The 17083-nt window shown below is 40.5% G+C and overlaps 1 protein-coding gene and 1 pseudogene across 5 annotated transcripts in view; one reads left to right on the forward strand and one right to left on the reverse strand.

Annotated features, from left to right (window-relative positions):
* Positions 1-11643, reverse strand: part of LOC105397485 — a 31417-nt gene extending 19774 nt beyond the window's left edge. The window contains exons 1-3 of one of the 5 annotated variants that reach the window (XM_048623522.1): positions 5426-5799; positions 4752-4810; positions 2245-2394 (exon numbers count right to left, since the gene is read on the reverse strand). In XM_048623522.1, the coding sequence (XP_048479479.1) occupies positions 2245-2394; positions 4752-4799 (198 nt within the window). In that variant the 5' untranslated portion in view covers positions 4800-4810; positions 5426-5799. Of the gene's footprint in view, positions 1-2244; positions 2395-4751; positions 4814-5425; positions 5800-11515 lie in introns of those variants that run through there. The other 4 variants (XM_048623523.1, XM_048623524.1, XM_048623526.1 and 1 more) reach the window with 4 other exon arrangements.
* LOC125489120 lies at positions 6417-8814 on the forward strand (annotated as a pseudogene).
* Positions 11644-17083: the final 5440 nt, after the last annotated feature.

Below are 17083 nucleotides of genomic sequence, written 5' to 3' on the forward strand. Positions count from 1 at the left end.
AATCTCAGAAACTATACGGGCACATTAATATGTATCGGAACTCGGAAGTCTATTTTTACTTTAAAAAGAATATGAGGTTCAAAATCCAATAGCACATCTCGGCGTATTTCCCAGGCGTATCTGGTAATAAAAGTTGTGTAACGGATCCGGCAGTGGTTCAGCTTAAAACTGGTAAGGACGTGCGGGGTTTGCGAATATAGGAGTGCTATTCTGTGCAGCGAAGCGATGGGGATTTTATTTTATTTGGACAAATAAACAATTGAACAATGTTTAATTCTAAAGTAAAAAAACACCTTAATAAAATATATGATAACCGTACAATCAGCACCGCTTTCCACAAGTAAAGTTAGTAGGATAGTTCAGAGCAGGGGCGATCGAGACTTCAGTAAATTCCACGTCATCTATCATATTAATAAGTGCTGAGCATTGAACATTGTTAGATCTTAGGTCTAATCAAGTCAACCACCCCTGGTTAGTCCCAAGTTTCATGAGAACTGAATGTGACATGGAAACATGGCGTGGCGTAGCAGAGGACAAATTACAATAGTTATTGGAATACCATGGCGACAATGTAGACTAGAGAACTGTAGAGGGTGATATTCACATAAAATTATTCCCCCGATTGCAGTACACATAACCGCCATCGCTTTACAAATGCCTGGACGTCCGCAATCAGGCTTCTGTTTCCACCGGCAAGACCAATATAGCTGGTTGGAGGCCGAGCCTGCGCGGAATCAGTAATATCCTCGGACCCCGACCCTCCGAGCGCGGCTACATGCGCCGGTCAGGTATTTATAGCACAACTTATTAATAATTATGATACTTATCTCTTAGTGGAAGGTTTTGTGGGAGAACTTAGAACGGAGAAGGTAGCAGTAGGATTATGACTTTCAGCAGGGATTTATTTCCACAGAACAGTTATATTTCTACGTAAGTTCGTTGGGTAGGTACTTGGGTATATTATTGTTTTCATTGTCGTGCGTAATCGTCCTTTGCTAGACATCTGGTCTATGGCTTATCCTAAGTAGCGCCACAACATCCTGTCCTCTATGCCTTCCTTATCCAGGCACAACCAACCACCATGTCAGGAGCCACAACACGCTTGCCTGGTCGTGGTCTCCTCTCGAGAACTCATTCTTCGGCAGATTAGTTTTTAAGCAAATACCTAACTTTCGTAACTTTTACACTGGTAAATGATTACCTAATACCTTTCTAAGATCGTACTAGCTCATAAATGAACTGATCAATCATAGGTTCATATAAATTTCCACCCAAACGGGCTAAAAATATCTAGAACTGTTTCGGTACCTTCTCTCTACATAATTTATTGACACGCTCGCCGCCGGTCGATGCTATTGCAACTCCACATTCGGAAATTAAACGTTCAAGATTCTAAAACAGGAATAGTATCCAACTTAAAGTGATCTACCATCAGACATTTCCTTCAGGAAATGAAATTTAGGAGACCGGGGTAAATTATAATAGTCGCATATTAAGTAAGATTTGATTGCAGTCGATGTAAGTATTCCTTTAAATGGGATGTAGAGGAAGTCTTTTGCAGTCGATTGAACTCAAACTATGCTGATGCAGGCAAAAAAAACAGAAATTTCTACAGATTCTCTGGTAGCTTCTGAGTCTGGTCTGGTAACGCCAGACATGATATATAATACAATCTGATGTGATGAGTGACACTTCCTATTCTTACCTATTTCTTAGGGTGGGTTGCACCATTTAACTTTAACTATTACAAACGTCAAATCTCTTGAAGATTGATCTGTCTCGCCAAGAGATTTGACGTTTGTGTCATTACATGCTGTCACTGTCTAAAAAATAATTACAGAGAGTGACAGCAAGTATTTTATCTCACAGGTAGCCACTACTCAGACATTGTGAAACAGGGCCTTAGTGTGTTAGTGACAAAATCTAGAGCTGGACTAGCGTTAGTCACCGTGGCAAAATAATTAGCAGTTAGATTAGTTGTCGGTCGCTAGCTACCCAGGGTGCACCAGACTTTTTGCTCTCTTCATTTACTGACGAGGCACATAGATCAGTTGCCAAATAGACAAAGTACACCTCACCTTATCCAAGGTCATGGGTCGGTGTCAGGGCTTGACAGCCAGGTCGTAGGAGGTGGAAGCAGTGACATTAGTTGTCGCTCGCTGGATACCCCTTTTTTTCACTAACGAGGGTCATAGATCAGTTACCTAGGGTCATAGATCAGTTACAAGACTAGGTACAGCTTACCTTATCGAAGGCCATGGGTCGGTGTCTCGGGGTGTCAGCCAGGTCCATAGCGGGGTGGCGGGGCGGGGGGGCGCGCGCCGCTAGCCGACCTCCATGGGCGTGGGACGCCGGCGCCGCATTACGCTCGCGCCCGCGCGCTGCCCCCGACACCTGGAATGAGATGGGAGATGTTAGATCGTCAGCAGAACATGAGACAGATGGATTCGTTGGAGCATGGATATGAGGGAGAGATTCTGGAGGTCTTGCAGACTAGCAGAACATGAGCTAGATGCAGTGGACGACTCGCAGACCTGGAGGGTTACTCTTTACCATAGAACAACACGGACTCGGGTGTACATAGATATGCTCTATCTATACTGACTAAAAACCATACCCGACTCCGCGTTGTTCTATGCTAAAAAGGAACGAACAAGAGCTGTCGTGCAATCGGCAAGTTCTATGCGAGATAGAGTCGTGGTTCACGCAGCGCTAAGAATCTTCGTTCTTCGTCATATAGCCCCCTGATAAGCTCACTTCGGAGAAGTAAGGAATCCTATCATTGGATTTGGATTTTAAAACATTAGTAGTTAGTTAAGTACACGAAAAGACTCATAATGTTTATGATCGGATTTGTTAGTGATTGGATGAAGAAGACATAATATCCTGACTCGGACCAAATGAAGCATGATGCGTTTGTAGTGTTTGTACCTCAGTTCTTCATCTACCCAATGATTACTTGATTCTGAACAAGTTTTTATTTATTTAAGTACTTTCTTACATTCTTAATTAAGATTCATAACTCATAAAGTCATAACCCGTAAGGGCCGATTCCGACCTAAGTGATATTGATTACGTAAAATCTCGCGATATTGAGTCTGATGACATCTAATAATATCGCATACCAGGTCGGTATCGGTAGCGAGCGATCACAGAAAGAAAAAAAACACTTCACATTCCATCCACGTTCCATCTAGAGATCTAATAATCGATTTTCTTCCACTACACACGATTGTTTACACCCTTGTTAGGACATAGCAGGTGCGAAGCTCATTGGTTTGTTTAGAATTAAATCATGATATGATATTTTTTATGAGTAGACTTTTGAAACTGGTGGCAAACAACATTCGCTATTTATATCAACTAGTCCCTATTTGATTAATACAGGGTGTTGCAAAAAGGGTATACTAAGCCGAAACCTACATGTGCAGCATGGTATATCTAAGCCTGAAACTGAAATCAGAATTTGAAAATTCGCGAAAAAAAAAACATTTTCCATACAAACTTTGTTGGTTACGTGACTTTTTACTATGGAAAATGATATTTTTTTCGCGAATTTCCAAATTCTGAGTTCAGTTTCGGGCTTAGATATACCATGCTGCACATGTAGGTTTCGGCTTAGTATACCAATTTTGCAACACCCTGTATATTAAAAGTCTACTCCACGTCTACTCTCGCTCGCACGTCACTCATTAAGTGGGTACATGGCACTAGTTTAGGCTTACGTTAAAACTGTAGTTTGATACAATAATTATCAAGGGCATTCAACGATTTAAAAATTCTACTATACGCTAAATATACTTACTGTCTTATACATACATAATATACATTTACTGACAATAATCTAACAAGCAACGTCATAGTTGCTTACTCTCGAGTAAATAGACAACTTATTGTTGGATGAGCCTTATTCTTCAATGGTGAAATTGGGTCTAAATCGGTTAAGTACCCGCAGCCGTAAGTTTGTAACTATGAAGAGATAGAGCTAGATACGTATCTTGAGCTGAGTGAGTGAGCTAATTGAAGTACTGGCTCACTTTAAGAAAGACGGAACTAAATAGCTCCCTTTGTCTTCGACTCCAGCGGAAGACACGACCATAATAAACATCTAAGATTAAATCATAGTGTATTTAAGTGACCGGTCTACTACGTTTTGTTCACAATACCTATTGCATCATTACGTGAGTATGAGTAGGCTAAGATACAACATGAATATGTACTTATTATTATGTTGCATGCACCTAAGATGCATCTATCATGTAGTATTCGAATTAAAATGCATATCTATAAAGATAAATAGTGGTGTTGTTTATTAAAATATTTATCTTATACCCTTCCTTACGGTTACGCTTACATTTTTCATCTCATCTCTACCACATAAATATTATTGTAGACTTTTTCTATTAGAGTTATCTTATTTTAAAATTTAAAAGTCTTTCTCGGTGTAAATCACCAAATTACTCCTAAACGAAAAAAAACTAACTAAATGCTGACGCCTTCTGAAATATTTAAGTATATTTACTGGTGCATCAGAGTATTAGCAACTAGAAAACGTAAATATTTTGTTCAAATTACCGATTAAATGTAAAAAAATGGGGCATTTCATGACTGCATTTTGTTAATTAATTATTAATTAAATATTCACACTTAAGTAGGTAGTACTTAGTTAGTAGATTAGTGATTAATATAGATGTTTTACGAAATATATTAGTAAAAGTGTTAAGGCGTAGTCAATATAACGTGTGAAATACCTTTGCAAGCCATGCAGTAGAGACGACGAATTCGTCTAAGGAAGTCATTTTGGCAGAATCTGCTGGAAAATAATTATACGAACATTTGAATCAGCAAACAGGTTAGTTAACCCCTGTCTGTCCGATACAATTATATCAGAAATGTTTACATCGGTTATTGTATACATACATATGTATATAAGTATTACTTTGTCGTTAGTAGAACTAGTAATTAACACGACAGATAAATGTTTAATTTCCTATCTATGTAGTTAAATACATAAGTTTACATTATACATGTATAGGTAGCTCAACATCATCAGAATTCTAAATAAGTACAGTCATAATGTGTAGATATATCAGCTGTCCGACACCCATAACACAGGTTCTGCCTAGCTTGGGGTCGGATGGCCGTGTGTGAGATGTCCCCACATATTTATTTATTTATTTATTTAATGATATGGTCTAGCTAAACCATAAGAAAAGATGACATTATACGGTGACGTACCCGTAAATAAATACAAATTTTAATCCAGATAGTTTATAAGTAAGGTAAGTACTTAGTAGTGATAGTATTACGGAGGCATTCACTGAACTAATTTGTTGTCTGCACACCTACTCTACTGTAAATAACAAAACTGCCGCACACATTGTTGTGCATCAGTATCGATTGTAAATTCAAATGTGTATCTCACCGTAACCGAGGTGTCAGTCACCTCGGCGCGTCACCCACGGAACTTTTTATAAATCGAACGTCCAACACATTTTCACGACCACCCACGTTTTCAGCTGAACAGCTACCCGTTACGGCCGTTTGTTCCAATTAAGAGCGTGCACGTTTAAACCGACTGAACACAATAACAAAGTTTTTTTGTTGGAAAAAACGACAGAGGCCGGCCGCCGCACTGTATCGTCTGATAAATCTGATAAAGTCCGCGTCCGCCAAAATCTCTTTAAGAGTCGTAAATTTTCGCCTTGCGAGGGAATTTCGGAGGCTTAAAACACCTGAGATAAGTGAGATAAAGATGGCCGAACGACGACATGACGTGACGGCCGCGAGGCGCGGAACAATGTGACGTACCTCGCTCGCTCTCAGCTTGATTGCTTAGCTCTATGATTAAATGCAAAGAGGATTAGGTACCTAGGTATTGCATTATACTTATACGCTGACAACAAGGAATTCTCTGTTTTGTTGTAGTGTTAGTCATGAAGATGAGGTAAGTAAATATGTGAGGGTGATTCTCCAAAAATGGCTCCAAAAGCATAATTTCTTTGGCGCATTTTTTTTTTTCATGTTGTTTGAATATTATACCCCACATATTACATAAAGAGGCTTTAGACCTCTTTAGTTATCTCTTATTGGCCCTGAAATCTATCGAGCCGATTCAAAGTTACAGCGATTTTAAACAATTTTGGGCCAATGAAATTAGATTGGCACCAATGAAATTAGAAAACACACCAAAGAAATTATAAAAGGTCCCAAAGAAGTTAGTTTTAAGAACAAAGAAATTAGAAATTGTTTTAAAGAAATTAGTTTTATACGTAGATTGCAAATAATACACAACAAAACTAAAAATCACGCATATCTTTATTTGTTTTTAACATAATTACCTGATCACGTAAGGGTGCAAGGATTCTAAACATCCGAATGAACCAATTGCCAACCTCACCTGCCCGTCGTGCACTCTGCTAAATAACAGACGAGGCTCTGGCGACCGGATGATGGGAGTATAACCATCCAAAAACAGCTACTCTAAATCCCATAGGCCGGCGATGGGCAGCAGCGTCACCGGTATAAAAAAGTGTAAAGAGGACGAGGACACGATGTCCCTGGAGTCCGGCCACATGTCCTACCATCAGGAGGGCGACCAACTGTCCCAAGGTGGCGTAGGATTCCTCGTCAACAAGACCCTTGTCAACAACGTAGTGGAGATCAACAGTGTGTCAAATCGGGTAGCGTACCTAGTATTTAAACTAACCGAGAGGTATTCCTTGAAGGTCGTACAGTTATATGCATCAACCTCGGCACACTCTGACACAGAAGTCGAAGCAGTATACGAGGATATCTCTAGGGCATCACGTGTACTGCTAGGACCCAATACACCGTTGTGATGGGGGACTTCAACGCCAAAGTGAGAGTACAAGAATGCGACGATTCGAGGGTAGGATATCATGGCTTTGGTAGCAGAAACCGGAGAGGGCAAATGCTTGTAGACTTCCTCGAAAGGGAGGGGCTTTCTTTCTGATGAATTCTTTCTTTGAGAATCGGCCCCAGAGGAAGTGGACATGGGCAAGCACCAATGGTAGGACGAAAAACGAAAAAGACTTCATTATGACTGACAAGCTGCACATTTTCAGATATGTCCCAGTGATCAATAGGTTTAAAACTGGGAGTGATCACCGACTTCTCCGAGGCACTCTGAATAACAACTTCAAGCTGGAGAGGAGATGTCTTGTGAAGTCGACCCTTCGTCCCACACTGCACCAAATTGGAGCTGTCAACACCAGCTTCTAGAGAGGACTACAGTTCTTCAGAAGGGTGACCAAACCCTTCTGAAGAACTATAGACCGATCTCGCTTTTAAGCCATGTATACAAGCTGTTCTCAAGGGTTATCACGAATGGTCTTGCCCAAAAGTTAGACGAGTTTCAGCACCCGGAGCAGGCTGGGTTTCAAAAAGGCTTTAGTACAATAGACCACATCCACACAGTAAGGTAGATTATACAGAAGACCGAAGAGTATAATCAGCCTCTGTATCTAGCTTTTGTGGACTATGAAAAAGCCTTCGACTACATCGAGATCTAAGCAGTTTTGGAATCCTTGCAGAGATGCCAAATCGACTGGCGCTGTATCGAGGTGTTGAGGTGTCTGTACAATGCCGCTACTATGACTGTCCAAGTACAGGACCACAAGACAAGACCTATCCAACTGAAACGTGGAGTGAGAAAGGGGGATGTGATATCTCCGAAACTGTTCACCAATTCACTGGATGTCTTTAAGAGTGGAAACGACATGGCATATGTATAAATGGCGAGTACATGTCACACCTCCGCTTCGCGGACGACATCGTTATTATGGCAGAATCTCTGCAGGAACTTAGCTGGATGCTAAGTGGCATAAATGCTGCTTCCTGACGTGTAGGCCTCGGTATAAACTTGGACAAGACGAAAGTCATGTACAATGCTCACATGAAACCGGAGCCGGTCGTCGTTGGTGAGGCAACAATCGAAGTTGTGCATGAATACGTCTACCTCGGGCAGACTATTCGGCTAGGCAGAAGCAACTTGGACAAGGAGGCTGCAAGGCGCATCCAACTGGGTTGGGCTGCATTCGGGAAACTTCGTCACATATTCTCCTCGTCCATTCCTCAGAGCCCGAAGACAAAAGTCTTCAACCAGTGCGTCCTGCTAGTGATGACATATGGTGCTGAGACGTGGACACTGACGGTAGGACTGGTCCACCGATTTAAAGTAGCTCAGCGTGCTATGGCTCTCCATAGAAACCCCAAGCATAACTCTCTAGTTATGCTTGGGGTTTCTCTGATGGATCGTATCAGAAATGAGGTTATCCGTCAGAGGACTAAGGTACAAACTTAGCTGTCAAAATGCAACCAGAAGTGGCAGTGGGCTGGTCATATCTGCCGAAGAACCGATAACCGCTGGGATAGACGAGTTCTCGAGTGGAGACCACGAACAGGCAACAGCAGCGTGGGACGCCCTCCTGCCCGCTGGACTGACGACCTTAGGCGGGTAGCCGGTAGTAGTTGGATGAGGAAGGCCGAGAACCGAGTGTTGTGGCGCTTATTGGGAGAGGACTATGTCCAGTGGATGATTATTGGCTGATGATGATGATGAGAGAATTAACCATAATAGACATTGAATGCATAAAGTTAGCGTTATTAATGGTGTTTCATACTCAATACTAATTTCTTTGTATCAAAACTAATTTCGTTGGCGCAGAATGCCAAAGAAATCCAAAGAAATTATTGCCAACGAAATTAGAAATCATCACTTAAAATTTATTTTTACAGAAAGCTGATGTACAATTGGAACCTCTTATTGACACGTGCATACTGTTTGAATAGACATACGTGGACAAAAATATGTATGCAACAAAAACAAATAATAGCATGAAAGTAACAATCGAAGAAATTAGGCACTTACCTGACCAAAAGCCGTTATGGCGCAAAAAAAAAAAAATTTTCGTCATACCCCGTAAACTTACGCTCCTCTGCTCCTGGTCGAAGATAGTGGGGGACTGAAGGGTGAGGGACGCATGGTGATTGTGTCCGGTGATCGTTTAAACGCAGAGTAGGAAGACGGTATCGTTACGCCAACGAAGTTAGTTTTTTTTCTCGGACAAAATTTAATGCGTTATATTTTTGAAAACTAAACCTAAGAGTGAATAGAAACCTAATTTACAATTACCATAAGTATCTGTTATAATGATAACATATAAATCATAAGCTTATTTTACTTTAAAAAGTGAGTTTTTCTTGACCTAAAAATAAAATCAAGTGAAGGACGCGCCAAAGACCTTATGATATTGAGTTTTAAAAAATCATTGTCGCTTTCTTTATAAATTTATGCATTACATTACTAATGTATAAAAACGGTCACAAGATACATTATTTAAAAAAAAATACATCCTGGTATAAAACTATCAATTTCATGTATTTTATGGCTTGGACATACCTAAATCGCGTCATTTGAGAATCACCCGTGAAACAGTTTTGAGGTGCGGAGCACTGAACCTAAATTAATATTATACTTTCCATGATTTAGGCGCTAAATGTCAAGTCTTCATGGTTTGCATGACTACTGTTTTATTATTAAAAAACGGTAAGTAGACCGTAATATCACAGTGAGACTTTTTTATAGCAAGAAATTTGCGGACGTTTGTCATGCAACACTGGGCGAGAGTATTCAGAAATAAACGAAATTAACGATATCGTACTCTCGGTGTCGCGCGATACTGAACATGTTGGTATCGATGCCGAGCGCGACAGCGATATCTTAGATTTGAATACCTAGAACTTAAATTTTTTTTTTGAATATTTTCTCCTGAAAAATATTAATTTAATATTTTTTTATTCTAATTAAATCCCTAAAAGCACTAACTATGTATTGTACAGATGTCACTGAGAGTGAGAGGGGGATCATTTTTCTGTACAGGCCACTGTAATAATAAGTATCATCAACACGAAATGAATGTTTAATTGCTAATGTGTTGGTGGTGGTACGGTAGCTGGACTATCCTTGGCTGTGTGTTTGTGATCCACTTTGTGGTCCACTGGTGTGTGGACTAGACCAAAGGCCCGTTTATCAGCCACACCAAGGCCAAGTCCCCACAAGGCACTTGACACAAGCGTTCCGACTGCATTATCCATTATTAATAGCTTTATCTACCTACGTGATTCGCTGATTATAGACTGTGGAGTGGACGTACTGACCACGTTCTACTTCACCCAAGTGCTTATTTATGTATCGTTTGTCAAGCCTCATGGCTCAGTGGTCATTGGAAGGCCTTTGACGCTGACGGGCCGAGGTTTGAATCTAAGCTGGAATGGTTCTAACTCCCTAGTCAGATGAGTATTGGACCGTTATGTGAGTAGAAAAGAGTTGTCTTGTAATATACATGTAATAAATGTATAAGTACCTCTATTTAGTTTAAAAATATTAATTATAAATAATTAAACCGAAGTAGGCATGAAACTCTTGAAAATCTTCATTCACGTAACGTTTTCCGTAAAAACAACGATGGAATGCTCCAACCATTACAGGGATCTTTCTTTCAGGGATCTCATGAAAGAAAATTCGCCTTTACGGTAACGGTGAGCAAATATTTACAGCCTATCCTATAGGCACAGCTATAGTCGAGCCTGAACACTCAGAGGTCAACGCGGTCGCACGGGATCTCAAGACAGGTGGAGATTTCCGTCAATAAAGAGGACCATTATAAGGCAAGTAACTCTCTTGAAAGTCTTGCAACTAGGTATACAATCGTGACATTTGGTAGACTGTTATTATTATTACTTAGAGTGTGTTAGTGTAATTAGCACCCATGATTCTCGTGACCTCTGCTGCTTGAGACAGGTCGTTCTCATCTGGTCTGATTCGCTTTCAGTAGGTACATGCTTAAAAATGATGTAAGAAGGGAGATGACAATTGTTTAAGAATTGGAGAAAACGAATGTGACAAACCATTAGCTCTAACTGGTGTAATTTCTATCGACATAGTTAGAGGTACCCACATATTCCCTAATAAAACATTCCCCACAACAGTTGCAGACGTGCGAAGTGAGTAATACGTCATAAAAATAAATTTAACTGTAATGCTTCGATCACCGTCGATAGTAAACGAAACATCGCGATCGTAAACAATATCGCCGCGAACCTATTCACATGTGAGTGATCTACACACTACACACTCTGAACACACTACACATCTCCCGGAGTGCGCCCATCACCTCGCTAGCGGCTGTGCCTGTCCCCCCTTTGTCTGCGTAGGCCGCACAGAGGTACCCCATTATGTAACACTCAGTTAAGCAGCAGATAACTACATAACTACACTATCTATCGATCTACACAAGGGCCGTAGCGCAACGTAGATTATCCACCTATTGTGAAGGGAATGGATGAGGTATTAAAAAGAAGGTTAGTTTAACGTCTCAGGTCGAGACCAGCCGAGGAAGATGGATGGGCGGCAGCAGCAGCCATAGCAGCAATAAATGATCTACTCAGTCTGAAGTTGGGGAATGGAGTGGTGGAAGCGGAAGAAGTTTACCTATGTATCGTCATGAACAGGTCGACGGTGTCGGGCGCGGGCGCGGCGGGAGCTCAGTCGGGGCGGGCGGGCGCGGTCGGGCGGCGGCGGCGGGCGCGGCCGTGGCGGCGGCGGGTCGCGCACTGGCGCCCGCCGCCCGCCCGGGCCCGCGCCTGCGCCCCGCACACCCCGCCCCCGCCCCCGCCCCGCACACCGCACCACCACCACCAAATTGATCAGCCAGATCCTCGATTGCAATGAAATTTATGACAGTTCGTGGATCCATTATCGACATAATAGTCATTGTGCTGGACGCCGTGAATAACTTTCTCCGGATTAATTTCCAGAGCGCACGTCTGAACGATAGCTCGGTCGTTAATTTCAGGAACATCTACTCGCGCGCTACACCACAAATGCTGGCTGTTTTGATAAGTACAACGAATGCGTTTGTTGCCCAACAACGAAAACAAAAGGTTTCAGTTTCAGCGTTACGTAAATGCAAACCAAAACATGCACACATGCCGGAAATATCTAGTACTTAACTTAGTAGTTACTACGTACCTACTAGTAGTTCTATGAACTATTATGTTATAACTAGCTAGGTACTTTTACTGAAAATTTTAATTTTGGTCTGTATCTGACCGAGAAGATCTGAGACTAATATAATAATAATGTGTCCGATTAATTTGTAGTAGGTACCTCTTAACAGTGGAGGTATACATACTTAATGTAACTACCTATAATTTAAGCCATACCAACATTAAATAAAATGAATATTCTTCATATTTACTAAGCTCATACTCCTAACACGCTAAAATCTTAAACTCATCTTCCAAAAAATATTTATCTCCAACTCCACGACCTACTCATTCCATCCTGAAACAATACGAAGCGTAGCTTTGTCTACAGCAGCAAGATACTTATACAGACCTACTACTTACTTATGCCTATGTAGAGAGCCGTAAGCTCTTGTAGGTAATCTAGCTAATAGCCTGAGAATAGCCTGACAATTCACTGATCTATTTGGGTCAAGTGACGACACGATGTGATAGAATTCCTTGACCACGCCGCTGTAAGCATACAGCCACTGACCTACTTGCGCCTATAAACCTATGGTAAGTGCTCTAGTACGCACACTTTGGCAAAGATTTTGAGTGGCAAAAGATTGAAAAAAGGGTAGCAATAAAACGAGTGACTGTAAATTACAGTTCTAAGTGTCAAAATTAATTAATTTGGGTTATAGAATTACTAAGTGAGCGACTGACTACGAGTGACGAGAAATCAACAGAACAGCAACTTACAAACATTAATTTGAGTTACTTAAAATACAAAATGAGCAGCTTCATTATATTTGAGCGACCTAATATTTGTTTGAGTGTCAACGTTACGTCCTGCATTTTTTTCAATATTTAGCAAATGTTTTTTTTATACTGAGCGGCATTTTATCTAAAATGAAGTGTTTCGAATACAAAACTACTTTGAAAAATACACTAATGAGCAGAGTATAATGAGCTCATATTAAAAAAATAAAAATAATATGAAATAACTACCTATTTGAAGAAACACAATTCTATTAGTTGAGAAATGTTATTATTGAAATATAAGGGAAATTAAATAAAACAATGAACTCCGTAAAATAAAGTAATATGCATGCATTTATTTTAATCAAATGAACAAAAAATAAAATAAGACGCTTCAGTCAACTAAAAAAAACTTCTTATTAATACTAAGAAACATTGATAGGTATGAGGAGCCCTACTACTCATCATCACTGGTAAATAAGTGCGGCCTTGGACTTAGTGGGTCGGCCTCATTTTCTTTTTTGTCCAATGGGTATCATTTTTGCTTCCAGTGGTGGTGTTGTTAGTTTTAGCATACATATCTATTGAAAAATTCGGGACAGTCGCACGATCCTTTTTGCCAGTCCAAATTTGGCAATGTGGTTTTCTGGAAAGCAACTGACTGCTTTAAAAGCGTATCAAAATAAAAAACATAAGCCCTCAAATAGAATATCAGTAATTAATAATCATTAATAAAGCAGCATACAAAACTTTGGCCAAAGTGAACTTTTTAGTAGTTCGCTAAGTATAACCTCACTTAGAAAAATCGAATGTATCTTAATATTGAAGTTTGAAGGAGCGGTGGTAGCTCAGTCGGGTAAGCGCCCGCTTCTCAATCAAGAGATGCGGGTTCGAATCCCGGCGCTGACATGTACCAATGAGTTCTTTTAACTTAAGTACAATGTATACCATCGCTCTTACGGTGAAGGAAAACATCGTGAGGAAACCTGCATATCTAGATTTAGCACATCTAGATATGTGAACCCACCAACCCGCAGTGGACCAGCGTGGTGGGAAATGGTCCAAGCTTAGGAAGGCAGTTTAGACCTTGGGGATATGCACAAAGGTTCCACTCGAGAGAGCCAGGTGCAGGTACTTACACCCCCACAGAGAATAGAAGAGAATAGAATATTGAAGTTGCCCTCTCTGTATTTCCAGTCGCTCACTTAGTAATGAAGTCGCTCGGATAAAATTTTAATATCTGAAATGGATTTATCACAATCACTTTTTGTAAGCTCTTTCTGGATTTTATTATAAATCAATATTCGTCGTCAGTTTAGTTAATTTTTCGCTTACTCAAATTCATACCGCTCAAGTTATTAAAACAGTATGTCATCATCAGTCGCAAAGTTTTTTTTTGTTCGCTCGTTTTATAATTCCCCTTGAAAAAATACCTATCTAGCTTACAGTATTATAGCTATTAGTGGAATCAATAAGGAGTCCAAAAAATATGATTTTCATTTTTTTACTTCGAAAACTTAGCACTAGTTTAGTTAGTAAGAGGGTAACGTAAGTATTATTATGTTATAATCCATGAGCCGGATAGCAGGTGGTTGCTGTATCTTAGAAAGCATGCGTCCTAGGTTAGCCTGGTGAACACTGTAACTAGTTCTGAGTAATCCTATTATAATATATAGGACCTACTGTTCGCACTGCCTACCCCAAAACAGGAGTAGGTAATAGCACAGAATAATAACTAGTACCAGGTACAGAAGTCCATCTTCGCAATGGCTATCAAAGAAATATGACTCCATCCCATAAGCAATAAGATCTAATTTAGATCGCGCTCCAGCCGCACACGTTTTTATTTACTTACCTACCAATTTATTTTTGAGGGAATATGCGCCTTATTTCACTGGACTACGGTGCATAATAAGTTATACGTGGTTATACGCATTGAAAAAGAAGCCACCTTAGGGTTGCCTCAGCACCACAGACTTCAACGTTTACTAAGCAACGGACTGAGTTTTTAAAAAGAATGTCATGATATTAAAACAAAATAATTTGAATTTAGAATACAAAGCTATTCCAAACTTATTTTCTATTGGAAATGACTAGTTGAAGCTACGGCAATTTCATAGTTAAAGACCTATTCATAGATCTATTATTTGAAGTAAAAGTAAAAGAAAGAGGTAGATAGGTACCTATATCTACGTAAAACATTTACTTCAGTCAAAAAATGTTTTTTTTCTTCATAATGTGTGATAATATTGAGATGGAATTGATCATGATGTTCTGTTTTAGTTTAGTTGAGCACGAATCCCACTCAGCTCACATTTTATAATCGATTCATTAATACATTTTGAAGGTAGTTGTGTCTGTAAATTTAATACTTTAAAAAAAAAATTGGAATAGACTTTGTTCAACATGGGGAAAAAAAGGGTTTGTAGTTCGTATTAATTTCATTTCAAATAAGGAACGTAGAAGAAATCAATAAAATACTTAGATTAGTTTTACCTGTCAGCATCTTTTGGTAATCTAAAAAAAAAAAATTTGGATCACGATCCGTATTTAAGCAATTAAATACGGCACAGTATTTTTTTGCTGCTTTTTTTCTTTTTATGTCCATTTTTCTATTCATAAATTTTAATAAATACCTAAATACGACATTTATAAACTAGTACGAAATAGGAACAAATAGCGCGCGCGTGTATCGTCTTCCGCTTGCGGCAGCCGACTAGATTTGCCCACTCGACGCGGCAGGCGCCAGGCTGGCGCCTGCGCCGCCCACGCGCGGAGTGACACAGGCCTGGTAATAGGTAGGTATATAATTATCCTGTTTTCGCCTTCGAGATTTAATTTTTATATACCATGTAGTACCCTTAGTACGTCTAGCCAATTCGCACACAGTGTTCAGCGTGGGTAGCAAGATAAAAAACGAAGTCGGCCCGCTGTGCAGCCCCACGCTGCCTCCCGCCCGGCTCGCCAGCCGGCTAGCTCATTCCTTTGTGCGCAAGCGCCGAGATCGCACGCAGTCCAAATAAATTTCAAGTCTATTTTTTTTCTCTGTATCCGTTATAAATTCCGATCTACAAAATGCCAAAACGTTCTCATGGAGAATCAAAAGAGGAACGTTGGCGAAGAAAGATGAAAAAATACGAATCCAGGCTAAATAAAAAGCGATTAGTTATATACAGTGATGACGAGGAAGATCGAATTGAAGGTTAGTACTTTTTATTTTAACATAAGTGCCCAAAAGTGTCCCGGCTTTCTTAACGCTTCGAGTCAATGCGAGACATTGACCAATAGCTATTTTCTTTAGAGTTAACACGTGTTGTTGACCAGCCTTTTTTGCTCGAGTTAATACGAAATATTAACCAAAGCTATTTATCCACCGATTTTCTTAACGGCTTTTTTTGCTTATTGCTTCAGAAGTTCAGGAACCCGAGGACGGGTGGTATCCGTCGCCTGAACAAGCCACACCCACGCGCGCTTTCACACCGCTTGAGACGGTGGCGCTACTCGATGGACATGATGACCCTGCATTGACCAGCGAGGCGGTGCGCCCGCCCGTCGCCGCCGCGCCCGCCACGCCCACCGCGCCCACCGCGCCCACCGCGCCCACCACGCCCACCACGCCCACCACGCCCACCGCGCCCACCACGTCCACCGCACCCGCCACGGCTGCGGAGCCAGACGACACTTCGACCGATGTTGCCCCTACCAGCGAAGACATAAATCCTGACCTTCTTAAGGCCCTTGGCTCTTATGAAGAAGAAACTACGGATTGGGGAGAACCTATAATCGAGCATATTGCTATGCGTCTCAACCCTCTCTTACTCAATGGACTTAAAAAAGAGGAAAAAGAAGCTATTATTAAGAAATATCCTTTTCCAAAAAATTTGACCTTAGCTAAAGCTCCAACTCTAAATGCGGAAATTAGCAACATGGTTCTCAGTGAATCCAGTCGTAACAGGGATAAACGGCTGCAAGACAAACAAAATCAATTGGGGTCAACATTAAGTGGTATAACAAAGGCCATGTCACTGTTAATGTGCAAAGAACCTAAAATCATAGACATTTTGAGCATTCTATCCGACACTAGTAAACTGTTGTCGGATTCACACTTCTTAGAAACCGATACACGAAGGTCATTAATCATACCATTAGTGGATAAAGAACTTATCAATCCATTCAAAGACCGCAAACGCGATGAATTTCTGTTTGGCGATAAGCTGGGCGACTTAGTAAAAAATTCACAAGGAATTAGAAAAACTGGCCAACTGATACAAGCAAACCCAGCAAATAA

This window comes from Plutella xylostella, chromosome 10, assembly GCF_932276165.1.
Source record: "Plutella xylostella chromosome 10, ilPluXylo3.1, whole genome shotgun sequence".
In the NCBI taxonomy this organism is placed as follows: domain Eukaryota; kingdom Metazoa; phylum Arthropoda; class Insecta; order Lepidoptera; family Plutellidae; genus Plutella; species Plutella xylostella.